We start from the raw sequence: 23523 nt of genomic DNA, 5'->3' as shown, positions 1-23523 counted from the left end.
CCACTACCAACTGGCTCGAGATCGTGGTTACCACGGTTACGCCTCACCAATTTGCTATTACATTACACGATTCTGGTCGCCACGCCCGTGACCTTGACGCATCGGACAGGATGGATGGATGTACATCTCACTAGTGAACACGCGCTTCCCTCAATATACTTAACGGAGAAAAAGAAAGGGGGAAGGTGAGAGTAGAAAAATAATAATAAATCAATATTTTTTTTATTATTCAGTGGCACAAAAGACAAAAAAGTTTTAGTAACTTAACATAACAGTATCAAAATGTGTATAATCATTGTATTTTGTACTTACATACAGAAATAAAGAGAAAAATATAAATTTAGGTAATGACTAGGAACTTTACATAACCAAAATATTGCGACAATTAAAGCTAAACACACTATTAATGAAAAGTCAATGTAAATAACAATATTTAAACCCTCGCTAAAAATCTAAGTAAATCCAAGTCTTCTTCTATCGTGTGGGTTGTGAGGTGGATGACCAACCTCATCAACCCTGGTGTCAGGATTATTATTGAGCCGCCAAAGGCCCCTGACGTGACTCTAGTAACGACTACGCAATTACATCAGTAAGTAGCAACCGGGACCAACGGCTTAACGTGCTTTCCGAAGCACGTATCATCTTACTTTTGGACAATCAGGTGATCAGCCTGCAATGTCCTAACCAAACTAGAGATCACAAAGTGATTTGTCCCCACCGAGATTCGTACCCGGGACCTCCGGAGCGTGAGCAGAGCGCTCAACCACTGGACCACGGGGGCTGTAAATCCAAGTTACAGAAGTACTTTCATTGATTGATATACCTCTTAAAATATATACACAAATTCCTCACAAGCCTTCTTTACTGGATAATGTTTGTAATATATTCAGTAATATAAGACTAACGAAGGTCTAGTAAATTCCAACGGTTGTGAGAGAAACAACCTTTGACTTGGTTAATAGCACCTAACTATGTAAATTATGTTCAATGTTCATAGCTATTAGAGCTAAATAACTAATACATGCAGTGTTCATAAACCACGTACTTATGTTTATGAATAAACTTATGTTGTTATTTGAATATATTCCTTTTTTAAATACAATAGGTTCAAAAAAGGAATTTAAAAAATTAACCCGTCTTCAGAAACTGTCAAATAAAAAGTAAGAATTTTTTTGCTGAATACTTCATCATCATCAATTTAGAGAGCAATTTAAAGAGCCACGCTCTTGTCGGTGAATACTTACAATGTTCTAAATTCTGAAGTCAATTGATAACCTTCTTTTTTGAAGTCGGTTTAGTACGACCTACTCTGAAGCGGCGTGCGTGTAAGAAATGATTTACGAATGTGGAGGAAGCAAGAGAAGTAAGTCAGGATCGAAGCAAACGGAATCCTATAGTCTCTGCTTCAAGTGTATGTGTATGTTCACTTCATTGCATAATAACTTGCTCCGAAATCTTCTCTTCTGTCTTGGGCGATTGATCTCAACGCTGATGTCAAAGTTATTACCTAGTCGCCAAAGGCCTGAGACGTAGGTCATGTAACAACATGTAACAAACAGCCGTTACCAACGGTTGCATGTGTCATTCGAAGCATACAATCATCACCAGCGTATTAACGTCCCCACTGCTGGGGCACGGGCCTTCCCAATGGACGGATAGGGAGATCGGGCCTTAAACCACCACGCGGGCCCAGTGCGGATTGGTGGTTATTAACGCCTGCTAATGCAGCCAGGATCAATGGCTTAACGTGCCTTCCGAAGCACGAAGGAGCTCGAGATGAAAACTTTTTTTTTGTGGTCACCCATCCTATGATCGGCCTTTGCGAAAGTTGCTTAACTTCAACAATCGCAGACTGAGCGCGTTAACCGCTGCGCCACCGAGCTCCTCGGCGAAGCACATAATAGAAGACGAAAACGGACCAACGAAATACAATAAATAAATAAGTCTATTTCTCACGTAACCAAGTTGATTTAATTGATTGATCCTTTTTAAAATGATTCATATTCTTCTTTGCCTTAGCACAGTCACCCACACAAAAATATACCCAATGAAAAGCTTATATATAGCTTTTGGGTGTCCTGCAGATTTTTTCAATAAATTTTGTCGAAATCGATAAGTTTGTTTTTTCCCTAACATGCGTACCTGCGTGATTTTGTTCGTATTTTGACAGAACGACATGACTTATGTGGCTTCACATATTAGCACCAATCGACAATACGACATAATTATATAGTCAGAATCGATAAAATGACCGTGACGGTGCGCATGTTAGCCCTACTGAAATTAACTTGTCCTCACATCGTCCTATGAGCTGCTTTTTACGCAACTTCTATGTGGTAAAATATGAACACCCCCTTAACCTAACATCAATAAATTCGTCATAGCACATATAGGTAGTTACAGACAAATTATAGTAGACAAGTAATCGACTGTTTATTTTACTAGTTATTTATTATTTAGTTTATACTCACGGGGTCTAGAAAGTACTCGGGTTAGGCAGAATTTATCCTATTTTTTTTTACCTTAAAGATATGTTTCAAAAACGAAGTTTAACTGATGAGACATGAGATAAGTATTTTATATATCACACAAACTCACGCCAGTAATCCCTAATAGGGATGGCAGAGACACAAATAATCAGAGTCAACTTGTTACTGTTGATACAAAGTGTTAAGATGGATATGATAAAACTTATGATGACAAGAATTGTCCGTCATGCTAGAAAGGACACAATCCTTCTATAGGATTTTACGGTATACCCGGGAAGACAAGCAGTTGAAAGTGTTTTATGGTTTTTTTGCGCCCCCAGTGCATCGTGGAAGTATTTTATAAGGGTTAAAAACTGAATTCCGACAAACTATCTAGATAAATAAGAAAAAAATGTCGGAAAACGACGGTAAATTCCACTTGATATCAACTCAGAATCATGATCCGAATCATCCTTCAAAGTTTTCGTTATGATGTTACTAACACCCTGTGTAAACAGTACAGTGATAGAGAGATACTTCGCCCAGATAATTGGCTTAAATGGATGAAATTCTTAAAAGCAACCACCACATAATTTCGTAACACTTTTCTTACAACCATTAAGTAAATAACAAAACACTTTTGCACAGAATGAACACAAAGCACAGATAACACAAACGTATAAAGTATTTTTTTACAAAAGGCAGCATTTTTGCTAAGGTAGCAATCTCTTCCAGGCCTTTAGGTATACGACAAAAAGGAAAAGTACTTTCCAACGTAGTTGCCTTCGTTACACGAGTCGACCAAGTGACAATGAAATATTCAAACGTTTCAGATGTAGTAATTGTGGGATCGATATTGGCACTCATATCGTATTAGGTCGTTCGTGCTCTATCTAAATTATAAATTATCATGGTAAATGTTCCTTTGGTGTTACGTTTTCGGCGAAATGTCATTCCTAACCGCCCTTGCATGCCATGTTTATTCATGTTTAATTACGGCTTGAAACTACTGTCTGAAAGTTTCAGGTAACTTATTCTTCTTTTTCTTCTTCTCCGGACTGCCTCTGTGGCCCAGTGGTTCAGCGTTGTGCTCACGATCCAGAGGTCCCGGGTTCGATTCCCGGTGGTGACAAATCACAAAAATCACTTTGTGATCCCTAGTTTGGTTAGTTAGGACATTACAGGCTGATCACCTGATTGTCCAAAAAGTAAAATGATCCGTGTTTCGGAAGGCACGTTAAGCCGTTGGTCCCGGTTACTACTTACTTACTGATGTAAGTACGTAGTCGTTACATGAGTCATGTCAGGGGCCTATGGCTCAATAATAACCCTGACACCAGGGTTGATGGGGTTGGTAATCCATCTCACAACCCACACGATAGGAGACGTAACTTATTTATAGTATACTATTGTTCCGATTACATAATAACTTTCCATAGTAACACTATTATTCTTATCTTTGCATTTGTTCATTTAGAAGTTTGTGAATGAATATTATAAGTTTAGTATAAAGTTCAACTTACACAAGGTGCCTATTCAGGCGCAAACAAACAACCTAATTTTAGTTTGACAGGTCTTAAAGTAATGATGTCCTTCATTTACAATAAGTACAAGTAAGAGATCTATCTCTTACTAACTTAACATCGAAACTAGCTCCAGCTAGTTTTAGCCCAAATTAAGTTAAAATTAAATTGGTGCCCGAATCGCCACCATTATTTTATAAGTACCTGCTTACGTGAACATATTAAATTTCCTGCAAACTGTTTAAACAGTTATGCAGGCAATCATTAATTGTATAATTAGTTTTAAATTAAAACGCAAACATTAATAAACATGAACGAAGTCTCTGATTTATATATTTTTTAATAAAAATTCTAATAAAAGAAACATTCACAGACACTCACACTTAAAAATGTTAAATGTCGGAATCCCCGCAACAACAGAATGTTCGTTATGAACATTCCACAGGAACAAATTGTCACCTCTTTAAAAATTGTCGCAATTCGCGCTCATTATTTAAAGTTTAAACTTCGTGTTGCTACGTAGTTTCATAGTATTGTGTTCTAAAAAGAATAGGAAATGACATTCAATAAAACGAGAATAGGTCATGCATTAATTTTCCGTACTTTTAGTTGAACTAGCATTTTCATTTATACATATAGCATAGGGTAGTTTTAGAAAAGAAAAGAGACGGCTGTAAAAGTTTAAAGTTTTCTAGTTACTCAATCTGTATCCATCCACTGCTGGACATAAAAAAATTAACATATTATGTTTGACCTTGGTTTAATACTTGTTACTTATATAAAAAAATCTCTAAGTAGGTATCTCTTTCTGGTTTGCGCTAATTTACATTCCACGCTATGCAGCGTGAAGAATACTCAATATTATATTTTGCTCCACAACTTTATATCGATAAGCATGTTATGAAACAGTCTCAAGAGCATTCAAATAGTGTACGAGACTTTACCAAAAACCCGTTCCAATTTCAAATAAACGAAACAGCTAGGCGAAGTTTTATTTCCATTACCTAAGTTAGTCTTGTATCTTGCAGCTGTGAATTTGAGTGGTCGCCTGGTGAGTGGGAGGAGTGCAGCGCTACATGCGGAAAGGCGGGGGTGCAAGCGAGACAACTGTTCTGCGTCCCCGCTAATGTCACGTAAGTAGTTCTAGCAGAAGCAAGCACCACTACACTAAGAGGATTCCCCACCGACATATCCCCACAAATGGAAATTCCGTTTCCGAGCTTTAACATTTTAAGCGTTTAGTCGTAACTTAAACTTAAGACGTATCTAAACTGTGTTTCTAAAGTTGTATGTATTGTACCCTGGATTAGCCACTGCTATCTGTAATTAATTGTTGAAATGCGTAAATATGTTGGCTAAATAATTGATACAATTAATATCTATCATAGCTATTCCTATCGTGTTTACTTGTACAAGATTAAACCGTAATTCAAGAAACAGAATAAAATATTAAATTAAATTTCAACCAAGTTGCGTAGTGTCAAATAGATCGGAAAAGACGATCGAGGCTCAATTATTTCAACTCACGTCGAGGGCAGTGGAGGCAAACCTTTATTAGCATTCATAAATTCTTCGTCGTTTGTAACAAATGGCCGACTTCCAATCCTTACCCCTTCAAAAGAGCCGGGTAACCGTTACTGAATTCAACTTCCTAATAATTTTAGTTTAATTCCCAAAGAGTTCAAACTTTGAGATTGAAATTTTGATTACGTCACTTTGAATACGAATTTAAACTAATTTGGAAGTCTTTTCATTAATTTCCATTGTTTGTATCAAGGATGTACAAGTGGCAGCAGTAGCCAAGTAAGGTATATTTTCTGTCGTTTATTACCGCATTAAGTTGCTAAAAAACTTAACTTTAACGTTACTTATAAAAACTTATATTGCTCTTTAGGTCCTTCTTATATTTAATATCTTAAAATTACGTATTCCATACATAACATACATACATAAACAACCTATATACTTCCCACTGCTGGGCACAGGCCTCCCCTCAATCAACCGGAGGGGGTATGGAGCTTACTCCACCACGCTGCTCCACTGCGGGTTGGTGGATGTGTTTTTACGGCTAATAGCCGGGACCAACGGCTTAACGTGCGCTCCGAAGCACTAAATCATCTTACTTTTTCGGACAATCAGGTGATTGAAGTCTGAAAAGTCCTTACCAAACAAAGGACAGTCGCACAAAGTGATTTCGACAATGTCCCCATCGGGAATCGAACCCGGACCTCCAAATCGTGAGCCTAACGCTCTAACCACTAGACCACGGAGGCTGTCACGTATTCGTATACTATACGTATTCCATAAGTGTATTTAATTATGGATAGTCTTAAAAAGGTCACCCGTTTGGGCCCTATCTTACTAGAAGACCGTGGTAGCTCAACCAAGGTTGCACCTTCAAAAAATGTGTGCATACAAACGCTAGTTGATTGCGCAATCAACAAGACTACAGGACAGGATACATTTTTTATTAAAAGCGCGACAGTGGTGGCGCCGTCATGGTGTCCTAATGAGATCTCTCTCTCTCTCTCTCTCTCTATTTAAGAGCTGCGCTCTTGTCGGTGGAGTAATCGCCATTCCTCTCTTCTTCCCGCCAAAACCTTCACCTCCCGATACGACACGACCTGCACCTTCTCTTTTATTTGTTTCATAAATGTAATGTGATATGGCCCTTAAAATAGCTATCGCGTTCACCATGCTGATCATAACAGTACGTCTACTTGCAGCATATCGTCACGGAGGGATTTGATAAGGAACAGCGTCTCACCAGCTCTGTGCCCCGCGTCGAAGCCAGATCGCGAGCTGCCGTGCAATCAGCTGCCTTGCCCTGTATACTGGCAAGAGATGTCCTGGACGCCTGTAAGTATTCATACACACACAACCTCACCCTTTTCCCCACCGGCATAAGCAGAGACTATAAAATTCCATTTGCTTTAATCTTGGTATAACTTCTCTTACTTCCTCCAAATTCATCAATCGATTCATACACGCACGTGGGTTCAAGTAGACTGTACTAAATTAAGGACATCGCTAATTTGGTCAATGTACGCCTAGTAATACTTAATTAAAGAAATTAACGACTTCTCGTCTACACGACTCATCATCTTCTGTACGACTCTTAAAATTCAACTCGACTTTGCTGCCTGCGAATCTCATGATAATGATGAAAGGCATTAATACCGTAGGCGTATATAACTCTGCGTGCATCTAAAAAGCACTTTGCACAGCCATGTTAATCATACACACACACACACACACACACGTGTGTTAATCATCACACGTTCAGCTGCTTGTCTTCCCGGGCATGTCGTAAAAACCGACAGAGGGATTGCGTCCTCTAACATGATGGACTAATTTTATGGGCGATAGGCTGATCCCTTATCACCATAAGGTTCATCATATCCGTCTTAGGACTTCGTATCAACAGTGGCTGCAAGTTGTCTTTGATTACTTGTGGCTCTGCCCACCCCATTTTGGGATTACGGGCGTGAGTTTATGTATGTATGTAGGCGTGTGGCTGAGTGAGTGACAGGTGAGTTGAGATGATTGTGTGAGAAGTAGACGAGTAACATGAGTAGTACAGAAGGTATAGAGTATAGAAGGGATGCATAGAGAAATGATAGATTGAGTGAAGGAGTGTGAATGAGTGAGAGTGATGGAAGGAGGGAGAAGGGAAGGCGAGATAGCGGAAGGCGGACGAAAACGATGGTGGTGTAATTACGCGGAGGTTAAAAATAAAAATAAGTGTTTGAACCGTACTTGACTGTTTAATTGAGCAAACCCAAAATCCCACATTTTGGGGGCTCGTCCGGGATGGGTGCTCATTAATTGGACAGGATACGGTGGGACAACGACGTTCGCAGACGGCGAAAATTTTCACGACGGACACGAGGCGCAGACGGCACCGAGTGGCTAGTTAGACGACGACGAAGACGCGAAATTATCGATCAGACGGCTCGATTAATTTCGATTATCATGACGACGGAAAATATGAAGGGCGGACGACGTGGACAACCAGATCCAGAATCGGTACCGGTTGTACCAAATTACTCGATGATGTACGACGGCATCATACCTAAATTCTCGGGAAATGACAAGATGTATACTGTGTCACGATGGGTGGAAGAAATTGAAGATAATGGCGAGATCTTCAACTGGACGCCTATACAAAAGCTTATTATAGCGAGGCGATCATTGTGTTCGACGGCGGAGCTATGGCTGAAGTCGGAGCGTGTTTTCAAGACGTTTGAGGATTTGAAAACCGCGATTATGAAGGAATTTTCTGATACAATTAACCAAAAAGAATTACACGAAATCCTAAGTACGAAGAAGAAGACGAATAACGAAACATGCTACGAGTATATGTTAGCTATGAAGGAGCTCGGCAGAAGAGGAAAATTACCTGATTACATTACTATACAGTATATTGTAGACGGTATACAAGACTATGAAAACAACAAGATTATGTTGTATGGCGTATCGACGTTTGGAGACCTGAAAGAGAAGCTTAAAATCTATGAACATGTGTGTAAAAGTGTGAAGCAACGACATAATGCGACGAGAGAACAGGATAGTAATACAGCAAGACGAAGACAGGAAGATAGACGTGTGAAGTGTTATAATTGCGGCGAAGAAAATCATGTTTCATCACAGTGCCCACATCGTGGAAAAGGATTAAGATGTTTCCAGTGCGGATTGTTCGGCCATATTGCATTGCATTGCCCGAAAAATCCAATGGTGATAGCAGCGACAGCGACATCTGGCGGTTCGGCGAAACCCCTGTCGCAATGCGACATGTCGGCAAAGCAAGTGAGTGAACGAAGACCGGTCCAGTCGGCGAAACAATGGTGCATTAAAGTGTCAGAAAATGGTAGGAATTTAGATACGAATACTGGCAACACTGAGATGAACGAGAATGACGTGAAGAATGGAGTTGAGTTTGACAGATCACATACCGGTGCATATTCGCAAGTTATGATGATAAACGAAGAAGTTAATGGAAGAAATCGGCCGTTAAAATCTGTACAAGTTAATGGAAAAACGGTCTGCGCGCTTATTGATACGGGAAGTGAAGCGAACTTAATGTCTGCGACGTGTTATGAGAAGTTAAACATCGATAAACCAGAGAAGTGTGACGTGATATTATCGGGATTCGGCGCAAGCGACGTGCGATCGTGTGATTGTTTTGTTACTGTTGTGACAATAGACGGTAAATATTTTACGGACGTAAAGTTTAATATTGTGCCAATTCATGTAATGCCGTACGATATGATTATTGGTCAACAATTACTGCAGAAAACTGTCATGTTACTGGATTACAACAAAGTCACCTTTTTGCCTTCTTTTGACGATTCGTGGTCAACAAAAATCAAACATTTTCCTGCTGAGGTTGACTTTTTAGGTTGTGAAGTGAAGAGCAATTCCATACAAGACAAAGTTGAGTCCTTGGACACTTCCTATACCCCGAAGAAGACGAGAGTATCTCCTACAGAGTTGAAGAATGTTTTGAAGGATGAAATACCTGTTCCCCGGCGACTTAGACGTTTGACAGTCATGGAGCAAGAAGAGGTTGAGTTAGAAAGACTGGAGTGGCTTGGAGAAGAAGGTGTTAAAGTCAGTACCTCCAATGATGCTAACCCGTTAGTGCTACTCAGGAGGAAAAGCAGCACCAATTTATGGTTATTAAGAGAAGAAAACCAAAATTACATGTACAATAGAGAAGAATTGAAACGAAAAGTCAAGAAGTTGAAAAGAAAAGAAGAAAATAAGAAGAATTATGATAGGATTAGAAAGGAAAGTACACAGCAAAGAGAGAGAGCAGCTAAAAGGACTCAGTTTAGGAGCAGTATGAAATTAATGCCAAAATTATTAGAACCCTGTAAGTCTATTAAAGTCAGATGGAGAGATTGTGGTGACGTTGAGAAGATGAAGAAGTCCGATGCTAGTGCAGACTTCATGCAGGTGTACCCTTATGGCATTGGCTAGAGAGGCTTGAAGAGGTTTATTTTTTTTTGTTTACTATTTCATTATTTCGCATCACTTTTAATTAGTATTTTCTTTAAAATTATACTGAGGTTCAGACCCAGTAACCATGCTTTGTTTTTGCTTGAGTTGTTATGTAAAAGTTAGGGTGTAAATTTTTACATGTCATAAGTAAGATAATGAATATTAAGACTGTTTATTGAAATAATTAAGACTGTTGGTTAAGAAATTCATTTATTGTGTTTACAGTTTCCCTGATAAGACTTACTTGTACTGAATTTTATAGTTAGTTTGTTATTACAACATATGAGAACTTTATCTAGTTTTGTTTGATATTTAGATGTTTAGATTGTTGTCGAAGTACACAAGCTGTATTGTTTAAATAAAATTGCAGGAAATAGTTTTGTTTTAGATGTTCTTTTATAAAAAATATATTTGAAGGTGTTTCAGTTTAAACATAAGTTGTAGTAGGTATGTCTTGTTTCTTAGACGAGTTTTAGTGTGGAATGGAACTTTTTTTGCATTAAAATATTTTGAGAATATCTAGGGTGGATAAGACTTAGTATTGTGTAACAGTGTTTAATACCTATTGACTTGCTTATAGAGTTTTTGTATTTTTTTTAAGATTTATAATTGTAACGAGAATTTTAGGAGGTGTGATAGTGTATGAATGAGTTGTTATACGAGAATGTTTTGTTTATGTAATAGAGTCATTGTCATAGAGTCATTGTCATAGAGTCATTGTCATAGAGTCATTGTCATAGAGTCAATGTAGTAGAGTCATTGTAATAGAGTCATTGTAATAGAGTCATTGTAATAGAGTCATTGTAATAGAGTCATTGATGTTTTGGTGTAGAGCCATTTGTAAAGCTTGAGGGCAAGCTTTATGTCAGGACAGCCGAGTGTAGGCGTGTGGCTGAGTGAGTGACAGGTGAGTTGAGATGATTGTGTGAGAAGTAGACGAGTAACATGAGTAGTACAGAAGGTATAGAGTATAGAAGGGATGCATAGAGAAATGATAGATTGAGTGAAGGAGTGTGAATGAGTGAGAGTGATGGAAGGAGGGAGAAGGGAAGGCGAGATAGCGGAAGGCGGACGAAAACGATGGTGGTGTAATTACGCGGAGGTTAAAAATAAAAATAAGTGTTTGAACCGTACTTGACTGTTTAATTGAGCAAACCCAAAATCCCACATGTATGTATGTTAATCATAAATTAAAATTATTTGTAAATAACATTTTTGTCATCTCCCCCTAAGTGTTCGACAACGTGCGGGCGCGGCATGTCATATCGACCGCTGTCGTGTCCAGCAGAAGACGCCATGTTGTGCGGCCCGAAGCCGCGCGAGCGCCGCCGCCGCTGCCGCCTGCGCCGCTGCCCTGCCGCGCGCGCAACGCCCTGCGTCCAAGCAGATGAAACCCAATACTGCGAATACTTCTCCCCCGACCAACTCCGGCGCAACTGCGTCCTACCACCCTTCAGAAAATACTGCTGCAACGCCTGCAAATACGCCGACTCTATCGAACACCGTGGCGACGGATAGACGGCCTCTCACACAAGATCCACTGCGGAATTGATTTCATTTTTCTACGCAGTTGTAGCTGCGGTCCCAGGAGATTCCATGTAACCAGTATTTTATATCGTGGTCCTTATTTATAAGTAGCATAAGGTTTGTACAATATTCTCTAGTAATGTGGAATGAAGTGCCATAATATTGTACACGATTTCTTATTTTATAAATGTACTTTACATCTACAAAGCATTTTTAATTAAGGTACATATTTAAGTAATCGGTTTTCCAGCATGTATCTGATTTAAATGAACGAACAGAGATTCTAATGGGATTTCCATCTTTGTACAAGAGAAGTCGGGAAGTTATGAATAATAAAATAAAACTCATCTTCGTATTCTTATCTTCCTTATTTAAGAGCACTTGAGCACTCACAATATCTTTAGATATCTAGGGGTATCCCTTACTTGTAAACTTGTATAAGTTTCACCCATTTCCCAATTAAAAGAAAACTACACAACTTGCAGTAAATAACTCATTACCAATTTACTGCTCGCAGTAACAAAAAGGAACTACGACTACATTATTACCTAATTTAGTTCCTAATTGGAATGTAGAAATTAATTACCATTTTCTTGGAAAGCAAACTTCCGTAGGTTTCAATCGTGCCGTTACGGCGTAGCTTCGCGTTAGCCACGTTCCGTGACGACGCTACGCCGCGTAGCTAAGTGCTACACAAAAGTGTGTTCGAAACATGTTTTACTTGCAGTAGAGGGTTGCCAGGAAATTAAATATAGAAACTATTTTCAATTGAATACGTCCTATTAGACTTCTTTTACTTTATAAATTACATTTGAGACCTTCATTTATCAATCATTATAATACAGTCATTATCAAAAAAATCGTATTCTAAAGTAAGGAAGCAAGGATAGACAGACAAAAATAAGATACCATTATAACACACAAAGTTAGTAGCAACAGTAAGTATAGTGTTTTCACTTGGTTCACCCCGCAAGTCACATGTCGTTTCACCAAGTTTGACAACGGTCGCGGTCTGTCCAAGCTTTTAGCAGATCGTCTGTGTAGACCCCGCTTTAAAAGTATATTTATCTAATTTTATACTGGAATGTTTGATTTTTTGAGATACTTTAAGCCAGGGCTCTATGGCGGCTTAATGACATAACATAGCGTATTGCCTGTATCCACGAAGGGGTAGGCAGAGGTGTATATTACAACCACACCTGGCCGGCTATGTTTAAGTCCCATGTAAAAGAGAAGCCTGTCTATTCCCATTATTGAGAAAAAATACTGAAAATATTGTGATATAAATATAAATTATCTAAGATTCAAACTCTGTGGTGTAGAGCCGGGATTCGAGCCGTGGAAGCCGTGGTAGGCCAGTATATAGAACGCTTGCATCGCACGCTTGTCGTAGGTTCGAATCCAGCACAGGCCTAAACCAATGATTGTCGAATTTGTTTTCGAGTCATGTTTGGGTTATAAACGATAATCACCTGACCAGCGGTGAAGAAAATATCATGAGAAAACTCACATTCCCGAAATCTGCATTTTCGGAGGAATGTACCCTAACCTGTATAGGGCTGATTTTCCCTCTGCGGGTTGGAAGGTCAGACAGGCAGTCGCTTCAGTAAAAAACCGGACCTGTCAAATTTTCAAGTTAGGTAAGCGGACCCTGTGAAAAACGGGATAATGCTGGAGATGATGATATTAAGAGCCGGGATCTGGGCCTGGGAAACTACGATGTAAGTTACGGTTACTAAAACGCCGTCTAAAAATCCGATATTCCATTCCCATCGAAATCTAATGACATCAAATTGTCGACACATCACCACGCCGGTCACGTATCGAATATTTAGGACAGAAATGGAAATATTCCCAGAGGCCTTCCATTTGGCGAACATATAAAACCGAATAGCTTTCGCTCTCGTTCGCAGTGCTATCGCAGAAACGAAATATATTTGCAGGCAGCCGAAGAGTGAGCTGAATCAGGTTATAGGAATACCTCCATATCGAATATGAAGTTTGAGCTGGCTTTTTAAAACTATACAAAACAAATAGGTCCTAACAGTGAATACAGACTGGTGTAGTTCATTTTCGAAGCGTTGAGCGGCGCGATGCGGTGAATTCAAACATATGGCGATGTACAAGAGCGTTCACGCAAAAACATCATCTGAATCTGAATCACTCCTATTCGAATCATGGTATAATAAAACCAGGTATGCGCAATCCTATGAAAAGCCGCCATTGCTTTGATGACGTAAGTGTTACCACTGTGTTATCATTAAATTGGTATCTCCAACATTTCAAGGACGTAAATTTTAAATTACTGAAAAATTAAGTGAATTAGTGACTAATGTATTTAATATGTGTTACTTGTCACATATATACAAATCATTAGAAGTATAAGTAAATCTTTTACTAAAAGTTCAAAATTGCTTTGCAAAGTAAATTAAAAACATTGGTCAAGATGACGTCAGCTGGGTTAACCTTGAAATTTTATCTGTCTTATACCATGCTTCGAAAGATTTACAGTGAGTTGCACAGCTATTCCATATCCGAGGCGATATATATATACTAATCTAGAAATATAAGCCAGTCTAAGATGACAAAAATCAATCTCATTTTTCGTTTTGACTATTTTGGGAATTTTAATTAGAAAAATCTCTTTGACCTTATTTATTGATGATGTGTATACAAATTCCCTTTACTTTTAAATATATCGTTTTGAATTTTTAGGTTCTTTCTCTATTGTATTCGTCTAACATTCAAATATACGTATTTAAAGAAGGTTAAAAATTTCTCAAAACATAACCTACTAATAATAAAAAACAAAACTTAGGAAACTACTAACTCGTAAAAAAGTGCCACGGCCTCATAAATTAATCCTGACTCGAGCGGTTTTATTTAAGTGTCTTTGATTAAAATCTTAATTAAAGTTCACTTTAAGGTGATTCGTTTTCCATACAAAAGTTGATGCAGTGCTACAGGAAAACGGATAAAGGAATATTGTTATAAAACCGATAAATAGTAATATTTTGGTGTATTATTTTCGCAAACTAACAAAAATTTAGGGTCCGAATACGAGAAGTACCATATTTCAGACCCTCAATTTTGATCAATTCTACATTTGTAGTGGTGCAGATTACAGTGTATTTGCTGAGCGTGTAGTGGTGTCAATGTTAGTGTGTGTGCGTGATAGTTTTTTTTTCTCTAAAGGCTTTGACTACTTGACAAGTGTAATAGAATGTCAGTGACAATTTATAAAGAGATTTTGTATGAATAAATAAAAAACTAAAAATATTACAATCTGAGAAAAGGAATATTGGAAAAATATTTTTGTTTTAACGCATATTTTTTAAACATTTTTAAATAATGGGTAAGTACCGTGTTTTAAAAGAGGACATATATTATAATAAAAAATCAATACATAAAATGAAATGGCTGTATGGGCATAGTTCCCTTTGCCTTACCCTTCGGGGAAAACCAAATCAAAAAGAAAGTTGTTGCATTTGCCGGCCTAAATAGTAGTCATTTATAATTAATTGTTTTTCCATCCAACATACAGATTTATTTATATTCTCTTTGCCGCGGACTTTTTGGTGGGAACGGGAACGGGAAGGTTGCTTTCTTCATTGAATAATCTAAATAATAAATACGAAGTGGTGTTTTGTGGTTAATGATCACATTAAGTTAGTCGGAAAACATTCCCGATAGTATTATTAAATCGGAATATTCAATAAACAAAGTGTACCTATCTATTTTCGCTTTGCGCCAACAAGCCGCTTACTTCGTTTGGGGTTTGGAGTAAGAGTCTGTGTGGGGGCTTAGGTTTCATCATTTCATTAATCATCATCAAGAAAAAAAACACAAGACATGGCTGTATGGGCATAGTTCCCTTTGCCTTGCCCTTTGGGAAAAAAAAATAAGATAAATTTCGAAATTCTTATGTATAATAAATAATAAACAAACATCACAGACATCATGACAGATCTAAAACTAAATAAAATCTTTTTTCTTTTTTCTATTTGACTTATTTATGAATTTTAATCAAGAAAACGTGATAATAAGTTCGACAGCAACCAGTTCAGGTCCCCGAAACAGCCCATTTCAGGCCGCGTATATATGGAAATACTACTTCAACACGTCCCAGCCTCGTCATTTTTTAACGTCCTCGTTAAAAAAAACGTCCTAACCTGAACTAATTAACCTAACAATAAACACCACGCGTAAATATAAGTCCAGAAATGCGCTGCAAGTCGTCTGGACTGGGCGCGAAAACAACATAAAATTCGATTAGCTGCTAAGTGTCCCGCATGCTATCACCAGCTGTCACTGACATACGTATGAAGTCCTGCGGATTTTATTGGAACTAAATGACAAGTCATAATAATTATATGCGGATACTGCGACATCAGCGCCGTGCTTGCGGGACGTCCTGAAGCGCTATTACATCTTTCAAACGCGATGCGTCAAAGTTTGAACCGACGCAATTTAGGAAAAATCTACCTTATTATTACTGTACTGTGATCGTTATTTGTAAAATCATACAATACATATACACAATTCTTTATACACAATATAATTATTATGACATATTGTGGACTTTCCGGTAGACCTACAAAAATGGAACAATTCAACCATACGTTGTTTTGTTATATCTCAATGGGCTCAGGCAGCGTTTTCGCCGAAAGCTCCAAGTCGGCTATATTTGTAACGATAATTATGTTTGATATTCATCATCATTTTTGAACCATTTTATACAAACAAAAAATACTTGTATAAATTATATACCCTAAAGCACGCCCATGAATCACTCTACTCATTGGTGAAAACCGTATGAAAATCCGTTCAGTAGTTTTTTAGTTAGCCGCATGTTCACTGATGCGATTAATGCCTGTTAGAATTTTACAAAATAAAAAATACGGAAATTACGGAAGGTACTTTAGTGCAAAGTACATTATTGTATAATTATAATATTACTGGTAAAAGTGATACTTTTTGAAAATTCCGTAACAAATAAACGGGTTCGCCAAATTCAATTGTAAAAAAAAATACAAAAAGTAAAAACAATTAAAACATGCACTTGGGGTTTGAACCGTGAAACTTAAGAATGGCGGCGACTGCTTTACCAAATGCGCCATTTAGAAGTTAGAAGTAGACTTCAAATTATGCATCTCTTTTAATAGCTAACCTAGTTCGCATGTGTGTGTGACAGCTTCGTGTTTGTACACAAATTGAAATGACACCAACTTTTGATGCAATGTTTTAATATGATATCTGCAGTAAATACTTCAAAATTGTAGCTTAACTTAAAGATAATGTATGTAAGATTTCGCCACCTAACGTTTCACTGGGTCAGAACTCAACACTAAACGAATAAATGGAAAAAATACGAAAAATGCAGAAGTAACGCCATCTGCTGACGCAGCGTTACCTAGCTGACTGACACGCATCACCTTAATATCCGGAGTGAAAAGACTGTATTGTCTATCTTAAGTTAATTTGACATTCTGTTTTCCCATAGCCTGTTTTAATTCACCTCTATAATTTATATTCGAAGAATACAAGACTCTCATTGTAAGCTCACACATGGGCGGATCCAGAGGAGGGGTCCTGGGCGACCGGTTGGGGTCATGGGTGGCCACTGAAATTTTATCTAATTTGATAGGACCTGATGACTCATAGTAAAAGTGAAAGTCGTAGAATGAATAAACACATAAATTTTCTTGACTTTCTGTAAGATGCCCAATAAGAAGTGATAAGGGTCACCCGCCAAATCCAAAGCCACTTTCAGAGGTATTCACCACTTGACTCGTACAATATTTGATCCTGCATAATTTAAGATAAACCATCGTAGCCCAGTTGGAAGAACGCTTGACTGTCACTGGGAGGTCGCAGGTTCGATACGAGCACCGACCTAATCCAATGATAAATCGAAAACAATTTCGAAAATCTTTTTCGAAGAAGGTGATGAAATAACCTATTATTTTTACTATTTAACTTATTTATGAATTTTAATAAAGAAAAGTGTAATAATAAGTACGAAATTTTGTCACGTTTTTCTATAAGGTTGCTTTTTCATACAAATTGCATAGTAATTTCGTGTTTTGACGTTTAATAAAAAGTAACATTTGACTAATCGGAAACTGCCCTATTGGAATTTGAAACGCTATATGCTCAACTTGTGAGTGTTCATAGGTAAATGTAAAATGCAACTGCATTAAAATATGAGTAAAAATGTACTGTACAGGTCTAATACTGTAAATATTCTGTAAGTACATTTGTAAGTATAGTACTGTAGAATTTCCAGCTCACTCACTGTCACAGTCGATTTGCAGCACGCGACAGTTTTTGCGGCGATAAATCAAATAATCGTATCACCATTCGACGTGCCGACCGATATCAATGGGCACCACTTATATTTAAACTGCACAGGTAAAATGTAGATAAAATACAGAGTGATAGTGACATAGTAACGAATACTGAGGGGGATGATTCAAACCATGATTATGAGTTAATATCAAGTGAAATTTTTCGTCGCAAAATTCATGTATTTTTTTACCTTTGATGGGTTTGCTCGAAGGCATTGACGAGGCCTAAGATGGAGCGAAAAGGTGCCTGTGTTGGTTTTTTGTGCATTTTTTAAATTATTTTCAATTCTATGTTTTTGCGATGGAAAATTCCACTTGATATTAACTCAGAATAATGAGCTGAATCATCCCCCTCAGTATTAGTTACGATGCCTTACACCCTGTACAAATACATACCATGCAAATAGATAGGGTGTTAGTGACATCGTAACAAATACTGAGGGGGATAATTCAGACCATAATTCTGAGTTTATATCAAGTGGATTTTCCTGTCGGAAAAATCATAAAAAAAAATTGTGTAAGTATTATTATTTTTTTCAGTAATTTTCAGTTCCACACTTTTGTGACGGAAAATTGGACTTGATATCAATTCGGAATCATGGCCTTGAATCATCCCTTATAGCTTTTTTACTATTAAAATTATATCTTGATGATCCGTTTACGGCACAATTATAAAAATAGATACTTCTATTTTTTTTTTGGAAATCAAATTATTATAACATAAGAAAGTCACGCAAAACAAAGACAAAAACATACACGTACTTACCTACTTCTAAAAGTTACAAAGTTGCCGCCGATCAATATTTCTGTTATCCATCACGACGTCGTCCCTAACATCGTAAAACACATTTCCAATCTTCATATAGGTAACGTTAAAAGTTCTCGCCGTATTACGATGATGTACTACAATGTTCCGTATCCGGTTGGAGGCGTGTTTATAGAAAATTCTTCACATATCACATCAATCACGGAATCCTACTCCGAAGCCGTTTTCCGTGATATCTTCGATTTACAACAAGGACTTTCTTGAAGGAAGAAGTTTCTGGAAGGATATTTAAAAGTTACTAAGAGTAAAATCGTGCAATGAAAGCTCTAAGGGACGTTTTTTATACTTACTCAAATAGTAAGTATTTCAAATAAAAAACATGAAAGTTTATAGAATTTTTATAGAACTTCCGCCTACCTCACCCTACGAAAAATCTACATTAGATACTTATCTGTTATAGTTAGTATCAGTTCTGTAATAGTGAATATAATTCCATACATAATTTTGGAAAAATCCTGATGTACTTACTTACAATCTTTACTTTTTAATAACATATCTACTTCGCGGTAGTAAGATGTGTTCGTTGTTTAATGTGTCAGCTAAACGAATTACTTACAACAAATTATAAATGCGATAATGACACCCGTGAAACAGATGACCTATAGCTTTGACTATTTGTTTATATCTTTGGGGTATTACACAGTAAATGACAAAAATTATCCTCTCTTTTCCAGCGTTTATCCTGTTTGTTCCGAGACCATGTAGCTTATATACTCGTAACTTCAAAACAAGCATCGTAAACTACAACATACAAGTAAGTTTGTCTGTTTTATGTAAAACTGTTAAATATTATAACACATACATAAACTCACGCATATTTGTTAACGGGATAAGCAGAGACTAAGGAATTCCATTTGCTTTGATCCTGACATACTTCTCTTGCTTCCTCCACATACATCAATTTCGTACACGCGCGCTGGTTAAACTAATTTACTCGTAAGTATCTTCTCCTCTGATTGAGAGCCATTTAATACGTGCGTGAGATATAAATAACACTCTGGGACCCTACGAACAACCCGTCTTAATAAATAGAATTAACGCCACAAACGGTCCTTTTGCTCGACTGTGTATCGACTGTCCCATTGTGCCAATCATCATAATATATTTTCCGGGCACGTTCCGTTAATATAGCCAATATCAAAGATCACGTCACGTTATTCTACTAGAAGATTAAATAATATTTGTTTTTATTGAGAAATGTACAGCTTTTACGAATCTTCAGAAAGTGCCATTCTAAACTCAAATGATTTTAAAGGTACAAGTTGGTAGCCGACGACATGAGTTTTTTTAAAAGAACGTCTAGGGCCCTGTGCCGAGATTTTTCTTGCAGCTTCTTTTCCCCGGGTATACAGGTTGTGAGAAGCTGCAGTAGTTTTAGGCGGATGAGACGTTCGTTATGTAAAAAATGTCGATTCAAAGTGTAACTATGTTTTCTATTAAATAAAGATATTTTTGAATTTGAGGCAGCAGCGGACAACGTGTCGCTTCATGTCGCCACGACATGTTGTTACGTCCTGTCGCTGCAGTCATGACTTCGAACCCGACTGCAGACGGGAACAGCAGATGGAATGCTAACCAATCACAAGCCAGCACAATTGTCGTGCCGCCTATTGACAAAGTTCGTTCCACGCAGATTACACGGCGTGGTCAGCGGTAATACCTACTTACTCGAGGTCGGGCGTCGCTAGCTTCGTGTCGCTAACTACGGAGGGAATTTCCTAGAAATACATAGAAACCATTTACCGGTAGTAGTTTTCGGCGGTATGTGACCTAACTTGTACAGGGCTGGTTTTCACTTCGCGGGTGGGAAGGCCAGACCGGCAGCCGCTTCTGTAAAAAACCGGACCTGTCAAATCATTAGGTTAGGTAAGCGGAGCTTGTGAAAAATGGGATAATGCTAGGAGAATGTAGTCATAGAAACCAGTAGTGTCGCTGCGACACGTCGTTCGCTGCTGCCTCATATTGTCCGCTACCAACGTGTACCTTAACTTACTTTTCCTCAAGTACTTTTTTTTATAATGGCTCAACTATGCCTGATGGTAAACACAGAGAAGCCCTAATTGCAGTAACAACTGAAAAGCAACGCAATGAGTCAGTTTCGAATCAGTTGCGACTACCATACTGGCCGTTAGGCCAAGCACCTGTTAAGGTGCTTCTGAATTTTTTCCACGGTAAGTGGCATTGTTGGCCGGCTCATGTGGTCCTGTGTACTATAGGAAAGGCAAATGAATATTCACATCACATTTCATCACATTTCTGTATAAATAATAGGTGGTCATTTATTTTTATACGTTTGTGTATCGAGTTGTCGATTGAGCTAACATAATCATCATCTGTTTGCAGCACACGTAGCAATAATATCGCCAATAGCAACAGTTAGCCGAATATATACGACCAATTCACACAGACACTGTCTGTTGAGGTGTTACGTAATTTATCAGGAAATAGAGTATAACATTCGGAGACGTGACGATTTATTGGAAACAATTGAAACAGGATTATGTACCCAGGAGTTGGTACTTATGACTATTATTAGTTATATTACATTAGTTTTATATTTTGAGGAGCTCGGTAGCGCAGTGGTAAACGCGCTCGGTCTGCGATTGTTGAAGTTAAGCAACTTTCGCAAAGGCCGGTCATAGGATGGGTGAACACCAAAAAAAGCAATTTTTCATCTCGAGCTCCTCCGTGCTTCGGAAGGCACGTTAAGCCGTTGGTCCCGGCTGCATTAGCAATCGTTAATAACCACCAATCCGCACTGGGCCCGCGTGGTGGTTTAAGGCCCGATCTCCCTATCCATACATAGGGAAGGCCCGTGCCCCAGTAGTGAGAGACGTTAGTGGGCTGGTGATGATGAGTTTTATATTTTAGGATAAGTTTATTCTATTTCGTATTTCCGTTTAATTCGATCTCAAGTGTTATGTATATGAGTAGGTTATTATATACCTACTCCTCGCCATCTGTTTAAATCCTATGTAATGGGAGGCGAGCTTGTTGCTATTAACCGGGCACAAATCCAGGAAACCACTCGATACCAAGTATTTGTGTTCCGAACATTAATTCGAACTCCTAAAGTCGAATTCAGTGGTTTAAAGCTCCAGCCAGGATTCAAACCTTATAATTTCATGTTAAGAATATAAATAATAATAGAATGACGATTCATTTTTCATTAAATATTTACTTTTCTTTTTATAGGAGGGACTGAACAATGAATAAAAACTCGCAGGAGTAAAATAAGCCTCCATCACCAGTGCAAACTTATCCGCACCAATTTTTTTGACGTGACTTATTGTAGATTTGCCGCAGATGGCATTATTACTTGGCCGAAACATCCGCACCAATCCGATGTTATTTTTGTATAGCGAGTTATCAGGAGCAAACACACGCCAGAATAATCATCGCCAAGCGCCAAAACATCGTCTCCACAGCCAAACTACTTCGAACCACCGGTACATTGTTTACCGACAAAAGGAATCATATCCCAAGATACAGTTTAGAGAACTTCTATTATAGCCCTTTGACAGCTCCAACAAATAGAAAGCCAATTAAGTTGACGTTGATGCCAATAATTACGTAACTATGTCGAAACATGGCATTTGAGTCGACGAGAAAATAGCTCTATTTTGCTAAGTGCAATGGGACAATATTTAGCCTATTCATACAATAAGTTTTGAAAACATTGTTATACTTATCTAATTATACGTTTCATTTTAGTAATAATTAAATAACGTCAAAGAATACGTAAGTATATGTGTGATGTTCCAATTGAAATCTCGGAATATAAAAGTACCTACTTCAAAGGTGAGCGTCAAAATGGCCGTTCACTCGACGTATTCAACGTTAAAATGGTGCTCAATCATTGCTTCCTTATTAGTGCCATAACAATTACAATTGTTGTCAATGTATTTAAGATGATATAATCATCTTCTTCTTAGGTAAATTTAATGTCATTCAGAGGTGACCCGGCCACCCTGCTTTGTCCGGCCAAGTAGTTAATGCCATCTGCGACAAATCTACAATAAGTCACGTCAAAAAAAGGCCACCCTGGCTACACCTCCAAAATGTGTGACTGCTGATCTCCATCAAAGTGTCTAGAGCACTCATTATTCCCTATACCAAGCACAATTATTATGGCAACACTTACAACAACGGTGGCCAAAAGTAAAGCATAAAAGCCGATAAGTAATATAAAACGAAGCAAGCAATAATTCCAGTCTGTCCCGATACTACATTTTTGTACCGCAGCGCTAGCGATACCGCTTACAAAGAATTCCGTAAAATGGATACTTCCGATTATCGAGGATGGGCAAACTAAATGCAAATTGAGGTCGAGTGTAACAAGTTGAATACACACCAGGCAATTTATAGGTAATGTTGCGAAGTCCTCTTGGGATAATTATAGATAGATCTATATTACTTACATAGATATTCTACATAGATCTGAAAAAGAACACGCTCTTGCCAATAACAACAAGCTCACAATCATATTAAAATTGAGGTAGTCACAGGTAGGTACAATCCATCATAAGGTGAAGTAAGGACCCACACCTCATTGAGCTTTCTGTTAGACCAACGTGATAAGTACTTAGTGAGCCGCATCGCCGCTTTTAATGGTCGAGCCAACTGTGTGAGTGAAAATTGCACGTAAGATATATAATTAACTAATTGGTGCAAATCCGTTATCGGGGCGTAGAATAAGGAATAATACTACGTATAGAACGGCAACTCCCCTCTCCCCACCAGCGTCTGACCTAGGCGTACCCCCCCCCCCCTCCCCCCCTCGAACATAGTTTAGACTTGAATCGTATAGTGTCAGACGCCAC

General features: G+C 38.1%; 1 protein-coding gene across 1 annotated transcript in view; it reads left to right on the top strand.

Moving 5' to 3' along the window:
• LOC126369858 (A disintegrin and metalloproteinase with thrombospondin motifs 3-like) overlaps positions 1–11840 on the top strand; it is a 63486-nt gene extending 51646 nt beyond the window's left edge. The window contains exons 15-17 of the mRNA XM_050014438.1: positions 5020–5124; positions 6718–6850; positions 11231–11840. Coding sequence (XP_049870395.1) covers positions 5020–5124; positions 6718–6850; positions 11231–11515 — 523 coding nt within the window. The 3' untranslated portion in view covers positions 11516–11840. The remainder of the gene's footprint in view (positions 1–5019; positions 5125–6717; positions 6851–11230) is intronic.
• The last annotated feature ends 11683 nt before the right edge of the window (positions 11841–23523 follow it).

This window comes from Pectinophora gossypiella, chromosome 9 (genome assembly GCF_024362695.1).
Source record: "Pectinophora gossypiella chromosome 9, ilPecGoss1.1, whole genome shotgun sequence".
Classification (NCBI taxonomy): Eukaryota; Metazoa; Arthropoda; class Insecta; order Lepidoptera; family Gelechiidae; genus Pectinophora; species Pectinophora gossypiella.
The sequence above is the reverse complement of the archived record's forward strand: the minus strand, read 5'-3'. Positions and strand labels throughout refer to the sequence as shown.